The sequence below is a fragment of the Mirounga angustirostris genome, unplaced genomic scaffold (genome assembly GCF_029215605.1).
Source record: "Mirounga angustirostris isolate CCGP_5_RB_7025 unplaced genomic scaffold, mMirAng1.0.hap1 SCAF_10, whole genome shotgun sequence".
Taxonomy (NCBI): Eukaryota; Metazoa; Chordata; class Mammalia; order Carnivora; family Phocidae; genus Mirounga; species Mirounga angustirostris.
In genome coordinates, this window is record NW_026991718.1 from 20,400,718 (window position 1) to 20,418,508 (window position 17,791).

Here is a 17,791-nt window from a genome sequence, read left to right on the forward strand (position 1 = left end):
AGAACCCTGGGATCACAACCTGGGCAAAAGGCAGATGCTTAACTGACTAAACCACCCAGGCTCCCCTAGATGACTTTCTTAGAAGGAAATTTCAGGATCTGATGAAGGATTATAAACATTTTATTTATCTTAGAACATATTGCCAAGTTTCCTTTCTAACAGATTATATCACTTCGGGATGCCTTCGGCTGCCTTTGGCTCAGGTCATGATCTCAGGGTCCTGGGATTGAGCCCTACATTGGGCTCCCTGCTCAGCAGGAAGTCTGCTTCTCCCTCTCCCTCTGCTGCTCTCCCTGCTTGTGCTCTCTGGCTCACGCTCTTTCAAATAAATAAAATCTTAAAAAAAAAAAAAAAAGATTATACCACTTAAATTACTGCCAGCAATAAATAATGGAACACCTTTTATTATAGTGTCATAGGCATGATTATCATTATTTAAAAAATTTGCTATAATAATAGATATAAAATTGAGCCTCCCCATTGATTTTATATTCTCTGTACCTTTGAGGTGGACTTGTGGAGATCTGATCTCTCCTTTCACAACATACCCCTTTATGCATTTTTTACATTATTTTTTTTCTTGGTGATTAAAAAAAAATTTTTTTTTTACGGATTTGACACTCAACTGACTGAGCCACCCAGGCGCCCCTCTTGGTGATTTTTAAGTAGGGAGACAGACCTCTGATTCAAACAATTCTTTGTTCAGCCTCCACCTTCTCCAGCTACCCACACCTAGTCCCATGCTCTTCTCATTCAAAATTCTGGATTCAAGAAACCCATTTGGACACAGTCAGGCGGGATTTGAGCTGCCAATCAGGCCTGGAATCTGATGTATCAGCCAAGACTACCAGGGCCTCCAAGTTCTAAGCCTCTCCCCACCCCCACGACATGATCCTCAGGACAAGTTTCTCTCTGTTGGTTCTGGCTCATCGGCCTACAGGTTAGATCCCCTCCTTGGACCTGGAACTCTGCTTCAGGATCTCTCCTTCTGGCTGGGTCCTGGGCTCCATGAAGAGAATTCTGGATGCTGTCTGACTGTCCAGTATCACCCTATTCCATCTGTCCACTGCCCCTATGCTTCTCTACTAGTCCCGCTGAGACCCAGCGCAGACGTGGTCTGAATGACAACTGAATTTGCCTTTCTGGTGACTCGCCAAGGCTTGCCCACTTGCCTAGCCCACACTATCAGCCAAGCCTGCCTGACAGAGCCTGTCTTGTGCTAGAAGAGGGGCTGGTCCTGGCATGAAATCTGTGGGTGGGCCCCAATCCAGGTGCAAGGTCTCAGCCCCCACCTTCTCCCCAGTCTCAACCCATGCTGTCTGCTTCACCCCCACGCTCTAAAATACATCGTGCACGACTTCAGTTCTTTGCTTAGAAACAGGGTTTGGTTTATTTTTTTTGCTTTTGCTTTTAATTTTTCCCCATTTTTCTGAGGATACCCATGGCCATATCCTCCTTTTCCTCAGATCTCTGTTCTTACTATCATCTACGGAGGGCAGGGAGGGACAGGGATGTCTCACATCTCTAGGTCTCCCTTCAGGCTGGGGGATACTAAGCAGAGGGGCTGGGAATACAGGGGTCCTAGTCCCCAGGAAAAGTCCCTTGGAGTTCTTAGCCCCCGGAGTTAATGATGCCTTCGTGATCCCTCAAGGCAAAAGATAGGTGGGTGGGGCCTGCAGGCAGGACTGGGTTTGGTCCTACTGGTTCTAAATCAGTCCGGTGTAACTAAAAGGCCAGCAGCAGCTGTGGGGGTGGAAGAAGCAGGGCGGGGAGCTCCGGGGCCGTGGTCTGACTCTGGAGAGACCACTACAAATCACAGCGTAACCAAGGCGACCTCAGCGAATCCTCGATCCCAATCCCCTTTGCTTTACAGATTAGGAAACAGGCCCAGAGATGGAGTAGTCTAAGCCTGGAGTCTCCTAATTAAGGAATTTTTACGTGTATCTGCTCCTACATTGACCATGTTCTTTCCGAATAATCTCCCAATTTGATCAGGGTCTCAATTCCAGGTATTAGAGGCGGGTCAGCTGCCGTGACAATTAATAGCCAAACTCATTACAGGGACCATGTCAGTCTACAGACCCAGCTTGGGATATTCAGAGGCTTACCCCTTCCTGTTCCAGAAGCAACTGGGGTGCAAGACCAGGAGGAGGAGGAGGAAGGAGGCCACAGTACTCATTAAGCGCTGATCTGAAAAGCCGGAGTGGAGACAGCCAGGCCCAGCCAGCCATTCGTCTGAGAAGATACTATCAGGTCTGATTTCACAGAGAAGCCAGCCAGGCTCTGCTCGGCCACAGCCAGCTAATCGCTCACACGCTGCAGGGGACAGGAGTCTCAGATGCAACTTGTCATGTTGCCTGTGGCTGGGCTAGGTCCCTTTTAAACTAATCATCCTATTTAATCACCCTAAGAACCATGTGAGATAACAAGTATGATCCCCATTTGACGTAAAAGAAAACCGAGATTCAGACAGGTGAACTGACTCACTCCAGGTTATGGAGCCAGCAAACGGCGGAGGTGATATTTGAACACCAGCCTCTTAATTCCACTGGGGTCCCTTTCCCTGGGCTACAGCTTTCTCCTGGGTTCAGATAGGAAGGTGCCTTGGAGAACAGCAGCAGCATTTGGTATTTGCACCTTTGCCAATTCAGGAACCATCAGGAAAGCTCGGGGCATCCTTTCTTTCTCTGCCCGCGAAAGCAGGCAGAGCTGTGCTGAAGATGCTTCTGAACCTGAGGCATCTTTTTTTTTTTTTTAAAGATTTTATTTATTTATTTGAGAGAGAGAATGAGAGACAGCACAAGAGGGAAGAGGGTCAGAGGGAGAAGCAGACCCCCCGCTGAGCAGGGAGCCCGATGCGGGACTCGATCCCGGGACTCCAGGATCATGACCTGAGCCGAAGGCAGTCGCCCAACCAACTGAGCCACCCAGGTGCCCGAACCTGAGGCATCTTATGGGGACCTCTGAGATGAGTGGGTTAGAGCGTTAATCATGTGCTTGGGGGAGGTTGTCAGGATCGCTAGCATCCGGGAGAGAGGCTAAGTCCTGGGATGCTCATGGGAAAGGGCCACGTCTGCTGTTCCATAGAGGGACGATATATAGAGCACTGGGCATGTCAGAGAGCCTGAACGCTAGTACACCCTATTTGCTATGAAATCTAGGGCATCAGCCCCTGGACTTCAGTTTTCTTACCTGTAAAACGGAAGAGAATACCCACTAACCTTGCAGGCTTTGGTAAGAAGGGTGAGTTGGATAACAGACGTGAAAGTACTTGGTAAGTGATAAAGTACAATCACATGTCAGTGGTTACTTGTCAATCAGTATCTGATTGACAGGTACTCACAACTCATCACAAAGAGCCAAAAAACCCAATTAGTGGACCGATCTTTGCTTCTCTCTCTTATTACAGCCACTCCAACTGTCACAGACCTATTTCTCCTTTTGGGGCTCCCTGGTTATAGATCTCAAGGAGCCAGCAGTAAGGGAAAAAGAAACAAAAGAGACAATGGTAAAGGGAAGAAGAGTGCTCTTTTCAGTGATTCTCTGTCCTGGGGAACAGAAATCAGGAGACCCAGTCTGTTTCCTGCCTTGAGTCTCCTTGGTTGGCTCGAAACACAACAGAAATGATCGGTCTCTCCAATGCTAGGGATTCTCTCATCAAGAAGGAAACAATTTGGGATCAGGAAATGTATAGGCTGGGGAGTGAGGTGAGCTGGACTCCACTTGCAGCCTTGTCCTAGACAGAGTATGGATGCCCAGTAGTGCTTCAATGCCCCTCGGAGAAAAGCAGGAAGAAAAAAATCGGCCCCTCTACCTCAGTGAGAAAACCACAAGCACCTCAGACCTGATTCCTACCCTCCTCCTTCTCCCCTGTTTCCCTCTGGCCAGACAATAGAGTGCTACAGTGTCAGAACGGGATGAGACCTAAGGAGGCATCAAGTGCAGACTCAGCATTTGACAGCCTAGGCACAGGGCCCAAGGGCTTAGGTGGGTCATCCTGGGTCGTATGGCCTGTAGCTTCGGGGCAATGCTTGGTCATCCTGCTTCAGTTCCCACTGCCCGACATTCAGGCTGACCTCTAACCCTGGGCTCCTGACCTGCTGCTTCTGAGGTGAATCAGCAAATCGTGCAGAAAGCAAGGAATCATCTACTGATGATTTCTTACAGTCTCTGGGAGGGAAAGGGACTTGCCCAAGGTCACAGGATTGCCAATAACTGGGTATCACTGAGAATTATTATCAATCCTGGATCTCCCTCAATTATTCATTTTTTATTATTTTTTAAATTTAAATTTATTATTTTTTAAGATTCTATTTATTTGAGAGAGAGAGAGAGAGAGAGAACAGAGAGGGAGAGGGAGAAGCAAACTCCCCACTGAGCGGAGAACCCAACACGGGGCTCTGAGCGGAGAACCCAACACGGGGCTTGATCCCAGGATCCTGAGACCATGACCTGAGCCAAAGGCAGATACTCAACCAACTGAGTCATGCAGATGCCCCAATTACTCATTTTTAAAAAAAGATTTTATTTATTTATCTGCGGGGCGGGGGGAGGAACAGAGGGAGAGGGAGAAGCAGACTCCATGCTGAGCCTGACGCAGGGCTCAATCCCGTGACCCTGAGGTCATAACCTGAGCTGAAATCAAAGAGTAGGACTCTTAACCAAATAAACCATCCTGGCGCCCCAGTTATTCATTATTTTTAAGGCAACCTTCCAACCAGGTGTTAACACATTTCTTTTACATTTTTTCTCCCTTAAACTTTTTAGATTAGTTTTTATTTAACAAAGTAATACATGCTTACATAAAAATAAAAAGATAAAAGTAAAACAAAGTATAAAGTGAAAAATAAAAGCCCCCTCCCCCATTAAAATTCCTAGAAACAACCACTATTAATAAATTCTCATGATTCCTTCCAGAAATTTAAATAATTTGAAGAGTTCGTTAACTATAACTGCTGATTTATGTTCTTGGTCATGGGTACTTAAAAAGATTTGTTGATTATATGAATGGATGGAACCAGGTGAGTCAGAGGCTGGGGGTTTGCATCACATGGAAGGACAGAGATGGGTTGAGTTAAGTATTTCAGCAGACAAGAGCTCCCACTGGGGCCTATTAGCCAGGGATCTGGTATGAATCCTTCATTTCCGAAGCTGGTATTATAGTGTGGAGGTAAAGATCATGGTTCTGGGATCAGGCAGACAGAGGCTGCTATTCTGGCCCTAACACTTCCTAGGCATGTGACCTTGGGTTGTTCCTTCCTTAAGGAGTCTCAGGATCTCCTTTGTCACATGGAGATTAAAATAGTACTACTTCATGATGCTATCGTGAGGAGGAAAACAATGCACATAAAGGAAATAGCGGCATGCTTGGTGTTAGACATGCACTAAAGAAATGGTAGCTATCGGGGCGCCTGGGTGGCTCGGTTGGTTAAGAGTCTGCCTTCGGCTCAGGTCATGATTGCGGGGTCCTGGGATAGAGCCCCAAGTCAGGCTCCCTGCTTGGGGAGCCTGCTTCTCCCTCTCCCTCTGCCACTCCCCCCTACTTGTGCTCTCTCACTCTTGCACTCTCTCTCAAATAAATAAACGAATATTTTTAAAATAAAAAAAAATAAAGAAATGGTAGCTGTCATCATCATTACCATTGTTGCCATTAATATTCTGCAGGCTCGCCTCGAGAAAGGAGAAAGCCTGCAGGTCCATTACCTAGTGCTATAGAAACAGACCAGCCCAGGGCCTGGTCCTCCACTGCTGAGTACATCTGGCAGGAAAAGGAAACAACTAAAAAGTAACTCTTTAGTCTGACCAGGAGTTAATGCCCAGGAATTTCTCAGTATATTAAAAATTCTAGATCCACCAAACCATAAGAGCAGGTGCCCTATGAACTCTGAGCACAGGGGTGTGCCTTGCACAGAGTGCAGGGCTGAAGGGCTGCATTTGTGGGAAGAGGGACCATTTTCTTATCTTCTCAGGCCACCTGGCTCAACAGCTCTCAGGCCCAGAAGCCTCCAGAAGTGTGCAAGACTGGCCAGGTGCAACTGGCTAGCAGGGCACGGTCAGAGAAGGGTGCCCTTCTCCAGCTGAATTCCAGGCCCTTCCTCTAGTCCTCAGAGCACAAAGAGAACATTATCACAGCCACTTCATCCAGTCTTGTGCTATCTGGGGGCTGGCGATGACTAAGGGCAATGGATAATACACTCCTCCAGCCAACGCACATTGGGGGAAACCCAAAACTGGACCAAAAGGCCTGCGGAGCCTCCACGTAATTTGAAGCCCAAAACCTCTGATGGAAACGTATTAGTCTTAAATGCTTCCTGCCAGTCAAATCTTTATATTACAAAATGCCCCCAACTCGTGATAGTTCTGTTAAATGATCACACTGCCAGTGATGAGTCCTCTACAGCACTTTCTCTCCTATTCGGGCTTCTCCCCAGAATCCCTGCTGTTCACCCCCTTCCCCACTCTCTCCCTCCTTCTCCCTGCCCTCAAGACTCCACTTTCCCCTCCCCTTCCTCCCCCCCCCCCCCCGCCCCCGTCCCCTTCTCTTTCTTCCCTGTTTTTCTCCCCATTCTCTTCTCTCTTCTTCGGCTCATTGTCTTTCTCTAATTGGCCATGAGAAAGAGCTGAAAAATTATTTTTTATTATTGATTGAATGCATACATGAAAATCGAAACCCTCTGATCTTAATTTTCAAAAAGATAAACTGAGCATTTTATAGTTTGCTCTAAAAAATAGTATTTGGGGGGCACCTGGTGGTTCAGTTGGTTAAACGACTGCCTTCTGCTTGGGTCACGATCCTAGAGTCCCAGGATCGAGTCCTGCATTGGGCTCCCTGCTCAGCAGGGAGTCTGCTTCTCCCTCTGACCCTCCCCTCTCTCGTGCTCTCGCTCTCATTCTCTCTCTCAAATAAATAAATAAAATCTTTTTAAAAAGTAAAATAAAATAAAAAATCATAAAAAATAGTATTTTGGGGGCACCTGGGTGGGTTAGTCAGCTAAGCATCTGCCTTCAGCTCAGGTCACGATCTCAGAGTCCTAGGATTGAGTCCCGCGTCCGCTCCCTGTCCTCCCTCTCCCTCTGTCCCCCCCCCGACCATGTGTTTTTTCTCTTTCTCTCAAATAAATAAATAAAATCTTTAAAAAAATTAGTATTGGGCGCCTGGGTGGCTCAGATGGTTAAGCGTCTGCCTTCGGCTCAGGTCATGATCCCAGGGTCCTGGGATCGAGTCCCGCATCGGGCTCTCTGCTCCTTGGGAGCCTGCTTCTCCCTCTGCCTCTCTCTCTCTCTCTCTGTCTCTCATGAATAAATAAATAAAATCTTTAAAAAAAAAATAAAAAAAAAAAATTAGTATTTTTGGGATGCCTGGGTGGCTCAGTTAGTTAAGCATCTGCCTTCCGCTCAGGTCATGATACTGGGGTCCTGGAATCCAGGCGCACAGCCGGCTCCCTGCTCAGCGGGGAGCCTGCTTCTCCCTCTGCCTGCTACTCCCCCTGCTTGTGCACTTTTTCTCTGACAAATAAATAAATAAATACATACATACATAAATAAAATCTTTAAAAACAATTAAAAATAGGGCGCCTGGGTGGCTCAGTCGTTAGGCGTCTGCCTTTGGCTCAGGTCATGATCCCAGGGAAACCTGTTCAGCAGGAAGCCTGCTTCTTCCTCTCCCACTCCCCTTGCTTGTGTTCCCGCTTTTGCTGTCTCCCTCTCTCTGTCAAATAAATAAAATCTTTTAAAAAAACTAAAAATAAAAAAATAGTATTTTTAACAATTAAGGACTTTTAGAGGGAGGGGACTTTAAAGACGATCTAGTGTAATGGCTTTGCTGATACATGAATCCCTTTAGAGCGGCTCTGACACTCCATTTCTCCTTGAGCACTTCCAGGGTTTGGAGCCTGCTACCTCTAGAAGCAGCCCATTTCTAGGTGTCAAGAAATTCTTTATATTGAGCCTAGTCTGCTCCCATAATTCCCACCCCCTGGCTACCAGGACAACCTAGGATATAACAACAGTGCCATCAGCAGAAAGGCAGTGAGGTGCATATTAGGTTCAAAAGATAGGGATAGACCAGCTGGCTGTGAGGTTCTCCTATTAGAGTAGCTTGCTTGGATGCGGAAGATGGAGGAGATATATGGCAGCCCGTCTCTGGTAGGTCTTGAATGTTAGTCTAAAATGTGGTATGTTTGACTTATCAAGGTGAAGCCAAGTGAAACTGTCCTTTGGCAGTAATAAACAGTTGTGCTTACATGCCAGGAAGTGCACAAAGTGCTTTAACATTATCTCATTTAATCTTCTCAATAACACTGATGTTGGTACTGTTATTATTTCATTTTATAGATGAAGTAACTGTGGTCTTACAGCTAATAAGTCATGAAACCCAAGACTGTCTGTGTCTGATACACATGATCTGAACACAGCACTCTACAAAACAAGGTCAGCAGAGAGACCAGAATGGAAGCCTCTGATCTGGAACTCATTTACTAGAGGGAGAGTGTCAACAACAGAGGGCATGGGTCTCATTTGAGCTCTCTTCTACAGACGGGCCTCCAATCTCCATCGCTAGTCTTGTGCTTGCTCTTAAACTCCACCGATCCTTTTCCAGCTGCTCATTGGATTTTGTCACCTCACATTCCGTGGCACAAGCTTCTGCCAATTTTCACCACCTTCCTAGCAACCAGTTCCCAAATTGATATTCCAAGTCTTGAAGCATAAAAGAAAATCACATTTTGTGTTAAACCAACCTGCGCTCAACTAGATTTGCCACATACAAACTATGAGGCCTTGGGCAAGTTACTTAGCCTCTATGGGCCTTGGTTTTCTCAGCTATAAAATGGGAAGAGTAACAACCCCGTTCTTGGAAGGTGTTTGTGTGGATTAAATTCGATCATGTGTACGTAATATCTAGTATAGGGCTTGGCGCATAGCAAGTGTTAAGGAAACAGCATCATTATTGTGATTACTGCTGTTTCTGGGGCTTGAAACTCCCTCCTTGCATACCTTGTTATGGTTAATGCCAATGCTGAGAGGTGGGGGGAAGAAGAGGGAGCCACAGAGTGGACAGTAAACATTCACTGCAGCTTGTATTCTCTGCGATGACCTCATCCCTTTGGCTGTGGGGGCTACTTCTGTAGGGTCTCTTTTCTACACCCACCAGAGACAGAGCTGGGCTCCGGCCAAGACCCGCCTGCTCTTCTCCCTCCAGACCTACTTATGAGGGGATCAACAGGCGGGGCCTCTTCCACTCCTCTCTTTAGTTGGAACCTGCGTTTTGTGCCATCTGCAGCCCTGACCTCCCCTAGACACTCTTCTTTCCTTCTAACCATCTACGATCAAAGTTGTAGAAATCACTTGGTCCAATCCCTCAAAAAACTGGGTTCAAAATTAAAGCAGTCATTTAAAAAAATGTCTTGCACAACGAAAAGTGGGCCTTCTCCCAGCCCATCCGCACACTTTCACCGGTCCTCACTGCGGTCCGTGCACTGTGCACAAACATTTGAGCTACAGCCTCAGTTGTTCAGTTAACTTTCCCTGCACCCCCTTCCTCACAGGCCTCATATGCTATCAAGCCCCCTGGGGATACGACGCAAGGAAGGGTTGCTAATGATAGTGAGAAACCGGGCACTGATCACAATCCCGAGCCCGCACACATTTGCATACCCTCACATCCCGTGGGGCCCACAGTGAATATGGAAGGAGAGATGAAAGGAGACTCCAAGGAGACAGGCATGGTGTTTGTACACAGTGAGGGGAGAACAAAGGCAACGGGGAGCCTGGAGGTGGCGGGCAGGGGAAGCAGGCGAGCTAGACTTGTAAGATGAGTCAGAGAGTGAATGAGGGCAGTAGGTCATACCAGCTATGGCCTAGTTGCCCCCAGAGGGTGGTGTGAACCGGAAGAAGGGAATGGGGGGGGAGGCGATTCGGGGAGCTCAGAAGTGGGAACCGGAGAAGTGTGTTGCAGATGGGGAGCAAAAGCTCAGTTAATTTCCAGGAGGGATCCAAGCTCCCGTCTTCTGAGTTCTCCTAGATCTTTCTGGCCCAGTTCTGCTTCCGGAGCTGTAGGGTTATGGCGAGGCAGCTGGGATTGGCCGGGGGAGGGGGAGAAAAGAGTCAAGCTAACAACAAAGATGTCAGTCCCCCAGATCACTGGACCCCTGCTTGACTGACAGAGGCCACCCTGTCGCTGCTAATGCTCCTCCATTTATTTGGTACTTTCAACTTACTTCAAATGCCCTCCCACTAATGATCTCATTTAATCTTGGGCACAAACCTGTGAAATAGGCAGGCCTGGGATTATCTCTAACGTGCTCCTCCCCTCTTTACCCTGTGATCCCTCAAGAGCCCTCAAATCGTTTCCTCCATCCTAGAAAGATCCAACACCGAACCAGGCAGTGCCTTGGGGATACAAAGAGGTTGGGTTGGGGTCCTCTGTCCGGGCTCCACTCTGAGCTGCTTGTTGCTGTTTGTCCTGGGCTGGGTGTGACAAGAAGTCACAGGATACAGATTCATTCCCCTCCTGGAATTTCCCAGCCACCCGCCCCCTTCACTAATGTCTAAGAGCCTGGCACATAATGACCATTTCACCCAGTCCCCAGGGAGATATGTCAGACTTCTCCTCATTAGGAGAATAGAAACCTGAGGCCTAGAGAGGCAAAGGCCTTTGCCCTGAGTCACACAGTGAGCAAACATGGAGGGATGGTGAAGACTTGGGAAGAGCACAGGTCTGGGAGCATGAGGAGCCCCTCCCCGCTCCACCACCACTTCTCAGCCCGGGGGCACGGAGATAGTCACTCCAGCTCCCCAGTCTTGGTGTTCCTAACTGTCAAACGGGGACAGGAATACCCATCTCTTGGGGTTGCTTGAGATGAAGATGTCAAAGTGTTACATAAAAATGAACTATTCTGATTGTCAAGTAGCACAGGTAACATCAGGACTGTGGTGTAATGGAAAGAGGTTGGATCAAGCACGAAGAGTCTGGGACCTCCTTAACTCAACTGCGTGCCCCTGGGCAAGTCCAGGCCTCAGTTTCCCAAGGCCCCTGCCAGCTCTAAGAAGAAACGTTCTGTGGACCATGCCTCCAGTGCAAGAAATCTGGTGCTAGCTGGCTGAATTCTTGACTGTCCTATTATCTGTGCCCCCCATTGCCTTAGATCCGAGAATCTTACTGAGGGAGCCAGTCAGTTGCCCACAGTGGGAGATCCCATTGTTCCCAATGGGAAGGATCTGCTGGATCCTTCACACCAACCCCTCTACCCATTGCCTCAGGGCTGAAGTGTGCTTCTGCACTACCTTAGCTTCTACTACCTCCCAGCTTTAAGGGGAATGACGGTGGAGAAGGCAAGGAAGGGGGAAGGGGGTACCCTTGGTAATGAAGCCAATGACAGATTGCCCATGTAAGATTTCCCAGTGGAAAGCACCAGATTGCCTGGATTCCTTTCCTCCGAGGGAGGGCTGAGTCTAACTATTCGGCTAACATCTTGCTTCTCCCTGGATGGCCCCAAAGGCGCCAGGCCCCTGAGCCATTCTTTGAGGAAGCACCCCAGCAGAACCCTTGCTGAGCTCATGGAGGTGAATTAAATATTAAAGATGCAAGGCCAGAGCCCCTGATGCAGCAACACATTCCCATAACATAGACAATGGCATACAGCTCATCTGCCCAGCTTCCCAGCAACTGCCGCTCTCCCTCCCCAGGCTGGGTTCCCTGCTCCCCAGCCCACACTCCTGAGAGGGCATAAAAAAAATAGCAACGTTTTGTTCTCTCCAGCAAGTGATCAGCTCCTGGCTCCCTGTGTCCTTCCTCCAACCCTCAGCGTTGAGGAATCCAGGGACCTGGAAATGCCTGGAACACTGAGTTGTGCTATCTGCAGCAATGAAATTTAACAGGTCTGTGGCTATGCCTGGCAGGGGCCTCGGTAGCTTAGCCCCACCTTGGGCCTAGGGGGCCCCCATCAGGAAGGGAACAGCTCAGGATGGCCGGATAGCTCTCAGGGCCGTGGGGAATTAGATCTTCCTGGGATGAGGCCTGGGTGTGGGGGCCAGTTTGCTTCTCAGGTTGGAAGAGCTTCAGAGATCACCCAGGCCACCTCAATTTTACACAAAGGGAAACTGAGGCTTCAGGAAAGGAGGAAGCAGCTTACACAAGGTCACTCGATGAGCGACAGAATAGCTAGGCCTAGACTCTGGTTCTCCAGGGTAGAGCCCAGTGCTCTGGCCTCCCCTCTCTGTGATCTCTGAATCTCCTTCCTAATGCTCCCAAGCACTGGGCCCTGCATGGGTCCCAAGGACTGCTTTCGTGGGGAGTGGGATCCATGCCTAGTTCCTCCTTGCCACCCAAGTACCGAAAGAGCACAAGGTCCATGTGCTTCAGCTCAGCTCTGCTGCCTGGTAGGATGGAAGCTTGGTCATGTCACCTCTGAGCCTCAGTTCCTCCCCTACAAAACGGGGATTTAAGAACCAGTACCCTGGATGACTAAGGATCAAATGAGATCATGTCTGTGGGGCATTTGGTAGATTGGGAAGTGCTATCCAAATGTCAGATACTATTAAAATGGTGTGAGGTGTGAAGGTGCTACAGGGGGAGGAGGTCCCAGGGGAGCGGCCATGCAAGAGAACCCACACCCAAAGGAGGCCGAGGACTTGCCTGGTCATCCCGTGGACCTGATCCAGAGGGCCACCAGCAGAGACAGACAGGCTGTGGGTCAGGTCAGCCCAAGCTCATTGGCTTGAAAGACCACCTGCCTGCTTTGCTTCGTGTATGTATTTGTGTGTGTGTGTGTGTGTGTGTGTTTGTGTGGTTTGTCTGTCCCCCTAAGTGCTCCTGGGAGGCCCCGCCCGGCAGCCCGGAATCGCAGGGATTTATTTGCCCGGCTGCTCCAGGGGAGTATCTGGCAGGAGGGCAAGTGTGTTATGCCGAGGGAGGACACCTCGCTTCAGGTCAGATCAGAGACCCTCAAAGAAGAGCCCGCCAGCCCAGATGCCCCTGGCCACCTCCGGAGTACCCCTGCCGTCTGGGGTCCTTACCTTGTACTTGGCCGCGAGCAGCTCCGTGGCCTGCTGCTCCCGCCTTAGATCTTCTAGCATCTTCTCCTTTTCCTCCAGCAGCTTCTGCTTCTCCTCGCTCACCAGGCTGCGGTCATCCTGGATGGCCGCCTTCTCCTCCTCCAGGCGCTCCTTCTGCTCCTGCAGGTAATTCTCCATGTTCTTATCCAAGGCTGACTCCAGGACGGGCTGGGGCGGGCGCTGGTTGTTGTTGTTGTCATCCTCCTCTTCAGCCACCCAGGCCTCGATCACCGGCCCCTCAGGGTACCCAGCGGGGGCCGACACAGCCTTCTTCCTGCGGCTGCTCTTCCTCCGGAGCCGCTTTCCCAGCATCCCCTTCTTCTCCAGCTGGGCCTTCAGGCGGGCGATCTCCTCCTGGAACTCCCGCAGCAGCGTGTCCTTGGGGTCCTCGTTCACCCGGGGCTTGTTCTTGATGTTCTTGGCCCTGTTGGCAAAGCGCAGGGTGGAGAGGCTCTCGTCGTAGCTGTGCGAAGCCGGGCCCAGGGTGGCCACCATGATGGTCTTGGCGTTCCCCCCCAGAGAGTCTTGGAGCAACCGGGTCAGCTTGGAGTCCCGGTAGGGGATGTGGGTGCTCCTGTTGCCCGCCAGAGCAGCGATCACGTTGCCCAGGGCAGACAGTGAGAGGTTGATTTTGGAGGCTTCCTTAGGCCTCTCTGCACCTCCACCTCCACCTCCACCACCGCCGCCGCCGCCGCCACTACTCGCGGGCTGCGCGCCGGCCCCTCCGGCCGAGTTGGGGCCGGCCTTGTTCTGCCTCTCACTGCCGGCCAGGTCCACCAGGTTGAGCTTGCCCACACGGATGTGGTCCTGGCCATCTGAGCCCCGCTCGCTGCACTCCACGGTGATGACGAAGATGGCATGGGAGCGGGAGCTGACCTCATTCATGTGTGTGCTGCCCACCGCCCGGGTCTGGTTCCCCAGGTTCATCACGTGCTCGATCTCCTTGACATTCTTGGTGACGAAGGAGGAGAGGTCCTTGATGTAGACACCGGTCTCCGGGTTCTCCTTCAGTTCTAGCCTCTTGCCAGGCTCCTTGGAGAGCAGGTCCCGGATCTCCTCCTGGTAGATCTCCAGGTAGGAGGCCCGGACCAGGTACTGCTGGTTCTGGGAGCGAGAGATGTGGGTGAAGATATGCTCAAAGGCATTGGGGATGACCCCGCGCAGCTCGGGCTCCACCCAGGTCCCCTGCATGGTGTAGGTCTTGCCGGTGCCCGTCTGGCCATAGGCAAACACCGTGCCATTGAAACCCTGAAGCACCGAGTCTACCAGGGGCCTCACGGTTTCATCATACAAGTCCGCCTGCTTGGAGCTAGCATCATAAACAGCATCAAAGGTGAAGGACTTGGGCAGCTCCCCTGGGGCAGCGCGGGGGTTCCGCAGGGTCACCTGGCCCAGCTTCACGTCCATGGTCAGGATCTGCTCGTGACCAGCAGCCTCCTCCTTCCGGCTGAGGGGGCGGCACCGGGCCACCACCTTCAGGGCCTCGCTGGCCTTGGTTTTACTGGCCATCTTGCTGCTCTGTCCTTCCTGCCCCCCGGGCCCCTCCGCAGCCTGGGCGGTCCTGCTGTCCTCCCTAGGTCCGGATCAGCGGGGCCAGCCCAGCCCCCGGGCGCCGCTCTTCAATCCGCAAGCAGCCTCCTAGGGTGGGGATGCTGGGAGGTGGCCCCGCCGCCGCCGCCGCAGTCCGGGCCTCCACCGCTCTCGGGTCCTCGCTGCACCGGCCGGGCAGGGGAGAATTAGGCAGAACCCCCCGGCAGCCGCGCCGGCCGAATGGCAGTGCCCGGAGCCCGCCCCATGCTGGGGCAGAGGGAGCGCTGCCGTAAACAGCGACGGCAACAATGAGATAAAGGAAGAGGAAAATGGGATGGGGGTGGGCGGCGAAGCTGTCTTCTCCTCCTCCTCTTCTAGGGATCCATGGCGGGGGCTGCCGGTCCTGGGCGGCCGGGGGTCCCGGCCCTCCCGAGGGCAGAGGCTCACCTGGAGTCCTCCCCCCGCGCTGGGGGATCATTCATTGCAGCCAGCGCGGCTGCTGCTGCCCCTGCTGCCACCTTCCCCGCCGCTGCCACCGGAGAATGAGAGAGAAAAACAGAAGGGGATGGGGCGGAGCAGCGGCGGCGAGAGTGATGTTGCCGCCGCGCTGCGGCCCCAGCTAAGCCGCCCGGCTGGGGTGGGGCAAGGGGCGGGGCCGCGGCGCGGGAGGCGCGAGCCCGGCGCGGCCGCTGCGCCGGGGACGGGGGTGCATCGCCCGCTCGCACCCCCGCAGGCCCCTCCGGAATGACAGGCTCGGGTGCCGACCCAGGTCCCGCGCCCACCAGGCGGGTGCGGCGCAGCCACCGCCCGCCGTCACCCCACTGGGCCCGAGCATGCTGGGAATTGTAGTCCTGCCTTTGTTAACCCGGTTCTGGCAGGTTGCTGATGCCTTCTCCGGTCCGGGAGGCCCCTCCCTCTCTGGCACGCAGCCTACGAGGGACTGCTGAGGTTGCAGCCTACCTGGGACGGGGGTATCCACCACCCACGCTTGTCCCCTCCAAAGGCACCGTCCTCCATCTCTCCACTGCTCCTGCCTTTCAGCCTGCGGACGTGTGCACGTCACCCCTTCCCTTCAGAGTGTTGCTAGGCACCTCGACTCCTGAATGTTTCTGGACTCTGCCCTTCCGTTTCCCTAGCCTGTATACTTCTGGCCTTGCTCTTGTCTCCTGGAACCACCTTCCAGCTGATTCTCTCCTCACGTCTTCTCTGCACATGCACCCGGGTCCCCTTCCCTCCTCTTCCTCTAGCCTTCCATACTGTATACAAGCCCTTCCATCTTCTGACCCCGGCCTAATTTCCCAGCCTCCGTTCCATGTACTCTTCCACAGAGAACCTGCGTTCCAGACATTCATTCCTTCAAACAGTTACCCGGCGCCTGCTGAGCCCCAGGCCCCATTCTAGGAGCTGGACCTCTTGTCCGCAAGGAGCTCACATTCTGAGAACCGTGTTTTGTTTTCTTAACTGGCTGTGCCGTGTTGCATCCTTGTGCCTTTGCCCAGAGGGAGCTGTCACCCTTCTACATTTGGTGGCCTGCCAATGGCGCAGTTCCGGCACTTCCTCCTCTGGGGCGCCTCCCCTGATCAATTTCTTTTCCGTAGCAGAAAGAGACACAGAATTTGCATAAAACAAAACTTGGGTTCAACTTGCACTTCTCATCTCCATCCAGCGGTGTGACTTTGGGCAATCTCTTAACCTTGCTCTAGCCTCAATTTCCTCATCTGTTTAAAACAATTAGAGGGCGCCTGGGTGGCTCAGTCAGTTAAGCCTCCAACTCTTGATTTTGGCTCAGGTCATGATCTCAAGGTCCTGGGGGGAGCCCCCATCTGCTCGGGGCTCAGCAGGGAGTCTGCTTGTCCCTCTCCCTCTGCTCCTCCCCTCCCTAAGTTAAATAAATAAATAAATAAATAAATAAATAAATAAATAAATAAATAAATAAAAATCTTTAAAAAAATAAAACTGTTGGAGAGGGGGAGAGGAATAATACTCTGTGCAGTGGCTGTGAGACTCAAATGAAACGATGAATAAACTATTTTGCCAATGAGAAGACTTTTTTTTTTTTTTCCAAATTTTATTTTTGAGTAATCTCTACACCCAACATGGGATTCAAACTCACTACCGGAGATCAAGAGCCACATGCTCCACGCATTGAGCCACCCAGGTGTCCCTGAGAAGACTTATTTTTAAGTAAGCCCTTAATACATGCTTGTGGCCTGGCTTGGTTTGCCTAACAGCTCTCACTTTCTTGAGTATCCTTGATAGACCAGGTCCTGTCCTTGTTTGGTGTTCCTCTTTGGGGATCTTTGTATTTTTCCTCTAGGATACAAATCAGGTATAATTCCTCAAGTCCAAGGACCGAGCCAGTATCCTACTCATGTTCTACTCTGCAGAGGGCAGTTGCATCTGTGGACTGAGCCTGAGTTGTCCTTCCTCTCTGAGATCCAGACTGAGGAGGTAGTGTTATCTGAAACCTCAAGGCCCCTCTCCACAGAGACACCAGAAGAATCTTTGCACAAAACATTTCCAATCATGTTATTCTCTAGGGGACCTTTTGGTTTAGTTCTTCACCTCCTCCCCATCTTCAAATCCCCAGGACCTGCAGGGCAGGTCCTTTATCTCATTCTGGTAGACCAGAAGCTTGAGGCTGAGCTGGTGGCTTGCCTACTTGTGAAGTGTCCTGGCTTTCCTCAAGCCTCTCTTTGATCAAGCTCTGCAGCTTGTGATTAACTTGGCTTTGGGGCCAATTACTGGGTGGGGTTTTGGCTTTGTAGACTAACCTCTCTTGGCTCTGGCAACCTGACTTCTGGATGGACCAACCATTTGGCTCTTGGACTATTTTCCTGTTGCATTTGGCTTTGGTTGTTGGACTACCCTTTCTCTGCTTTGGCTAACTCATGGGCACCATGGAGCTGCTGGATGAAAGGGATTCTGGCCCCGTTTTCCCACTTGATACCACCAGCTGGCAAGACGCTTGCCCAGATCCTTCTGCATGGGAAGGAGACTGGAATTCCATTGCTCACAAGATGTATGATCCTCAGCTAAGTAAAACTTCTCTGAATAACTTATTTTCTCAGTGGGAAAAATGAAGATAAGAATTCTGCCATTACTCACAGGGTTTACATGAGGATTCAGTGAGATAATGAAAAAACTCCCATGATGTAGAAGGCATTCAAGAAATCATAGTTTTCCTTCCTTTTGTCCTTCATATTCA

The 17,791-nt window shown here is 51.1% G+C and overlaps 1 protein-coding gene across 2 annotated transcripts in view; it reads right to left on the reverse strand.

Annotated features, from left to right (window-relative positions):
• Positions 1–15,587, reverse strand: part of KIF3C (kinesin family member 3C) — a 37,349-nt gene extending 21,762 nt beyond the window's left edge. The window contains exon 1 of one of the 2 annotated variants that reach the window (XM_064571954.1): positions 13,015–15,587. In XM_064571954.1, coding sequence (XP_064428024.1) covers positions 13,015–14,562 — 1,548 coding nt within the window. In that variant the 5' untranslated portion in view covers positions 14,563–15,587. The remainder of the gene's footprint in view (positions 1–13,014) is intronic. The other variant, XM_045884225.3, reaches the window with a different exon arrangement.
• Between the last annotated feature and the right edge of the window lie 2,204 nt (positions 15,588–17,791).